Genomic DNA, 1,773 nt, shown 5'->3' with positions numbered 1-1,773 from the left:
GCTGGCCTCAGGTTCTATGGTGCAGGTCGGCCTCAGGCTCTATGGTACCGGCTGGCCTCAGGTTCTATGGTGCAGGTCGGCCTCAGGCTCTATGGTACCAGCTGGCCTCAGGTTCTATGGTGCAGGTCGGCCTCAGGCTCTATGGTACCAGCTGGCCTCAGGTTCTATGGTACCGGCTGGTCTCAGGTTCTATGGTACCGGCTGGCCTCAGGTTCTATGGTGCAGGTCGGCCTCAGGCTCTATGGTACCAGCTGGCCTCAGGTTCTATGGTACCAGCTGGCCTCAGGTTCTATGGTACCAGCTGGCCTCAGGTTCTATGGTACCGGCTGGTCTCAGGTTCTATGGTACCGGCTGGCCTCAGGTTCTATGGTGCAGGTCGGCCTCAGGCTCTATGGTACCATCTGGTCTCAGGTTCTATGGTGCAGGTCGGCCTCAGGTTCTATGGTACTGGCTGGCCTCAGGTTCTATGGTACCGGCTGGCCTCAGGTTCTATGGTACCGGCTAGCTGGCCTCAGGTACTTGGATACCCTGTGCCATAATATTCTTATGGCCCCCTGAGTGAGAACCCCGAACCTTGGTCTCCTTGTCACCACAGAACGATAGTAAAGTTGGGCCTCCTCACCGCCCCGGAATCTGGTGCCGCAGTTGGGTAGATCAGCCGCAGTCTCCGGCCTCCCGGAGGGGGGGGGGGGCAGTTCATGTGATATCCTTGCTGATGGCCTCCATTCTGCCGTGTGTAGGCCGTGGCTGGTCACATCAGGACACAACATCTCAGTCTTGGAGGAACATTTGGCAGAGACCGTCGCTTCCACAACCCGCAACGTAACCAGATTCTAGAGCTCTACAAAGGGGCCCATAAGACGGGATAGGAGAGGAGGGAGACCGGGGCCCTATGGGGGGCCCATGGCACAGGTGACTATGGGTTTGGCCTCCAACTCAACACAATGTTCACAACATCAGATCCAATCCCTCCTCCTGACACCCCACACAAGTACCTGAGACACAGAGTCTCCAACCATCCCATGGCCCACACTCCTACCCTGCCCCCCTCCCCCGCCTCTAGGCACCCACGGGGACTCACCTTCCCGGCAGGGTCCTGGGTGATGCACATTCAGCACCGTCCTCCGCCTGGTCCTGGCGGCCTCCTGTAAGCGGCAGATGTTTTTGTAGGTCCTGCGGTCGGTGCCGCACATGCTCTCCTGGCTGGGGCAGACGCATTGGGGTTCCTCGCTGTGCCCAACCTTCACCCGGCACCTCAGTTCCTCTCCGCAGGTCCCAAACTGATGCTTCATCCAGGGGAGGTCGCACATCTGCCCCTCCACGTTGGCGCACTCCCAGCAGCAGCCACAGCGATCCCTCACCCTGCCGGCCGGGCAACGCTGGGGTGCCGGGGGACAGCGCTCTTCCTGGCAGGGTCCACAGCCGTGGGGGGCCTCCACCTCATTGGACCAGCCTCGCATGGGCAGAATTCTGAGCAGAGCCAGAGAGGGGAAGGACAGGAGGGACAACCCCAGGAAGAGGACCGGGAACATGTCTGACGGGGACTGGAGACCACAATAGAAGAAAGGACTCCTCTCTGCTCCTTTTATATGGTCAATTAACCCCCTCGCACCTGGAGGCTGGAAGTGTCCCGTGACCTCCTACATGACCCTTCCCCCGTCCTCCTTGTCCTGATTACCTGTGGCCTCCTCATTTACACAAGACTTACAGCAAGCCGAATTCCAGAAGAGGAGGAGGATGGGAGTCCCATCAGAGGACACTTCACCCTACACC

The 1,773-nt window shown here is 59.5% G+C and overlaps 1 protein-coding gene across 1 annotated transcript in view; it reads right to left on the bottom strand.

Moving 5' to 3' along the window:
• Nucleotides 1-1,532, bottom strand: part of LOC108804136 (kazal-type serine protease inhibitor domain-containing protein 1-like) — a gene marked incomplete at its 3' end in the record, with an annotated part of 5,040 nt that extends 3,508 nt beyond the window's left edge. The window contains exon 1 of the mRNA XM_018575898.1: nt 1,082-1,532. Coding sequence (XP_018431400.1) covers nt 1,082-1,532 — 451 coding nt within the window. The remainder of the gene's footprint in view (nt 1-1,081) is intronic.
• Between the last annotated feature and the right edge of the window lie 241 nt (nt 1,533-1,773).

The sequence above is a fragment of the Nanorana parkeri genome, unplaced genomic scaffold (assembly GCF_000935625.1).
Source record: "Nanorana parkeri isolate BGI_ZX_2015 unplaced genomic scaffold, ASM93562v1 scaffold5369, whole genome shotgun sequence".
NCBI lineage: Eukaryota > Metazoa > Chordata > Amphibia > Anura > Dicroglossidae > Nanorana > Nanorana parkeri.
This window is presented reverse-complemented; position numbering and strand designations above follow the sequence as displayed.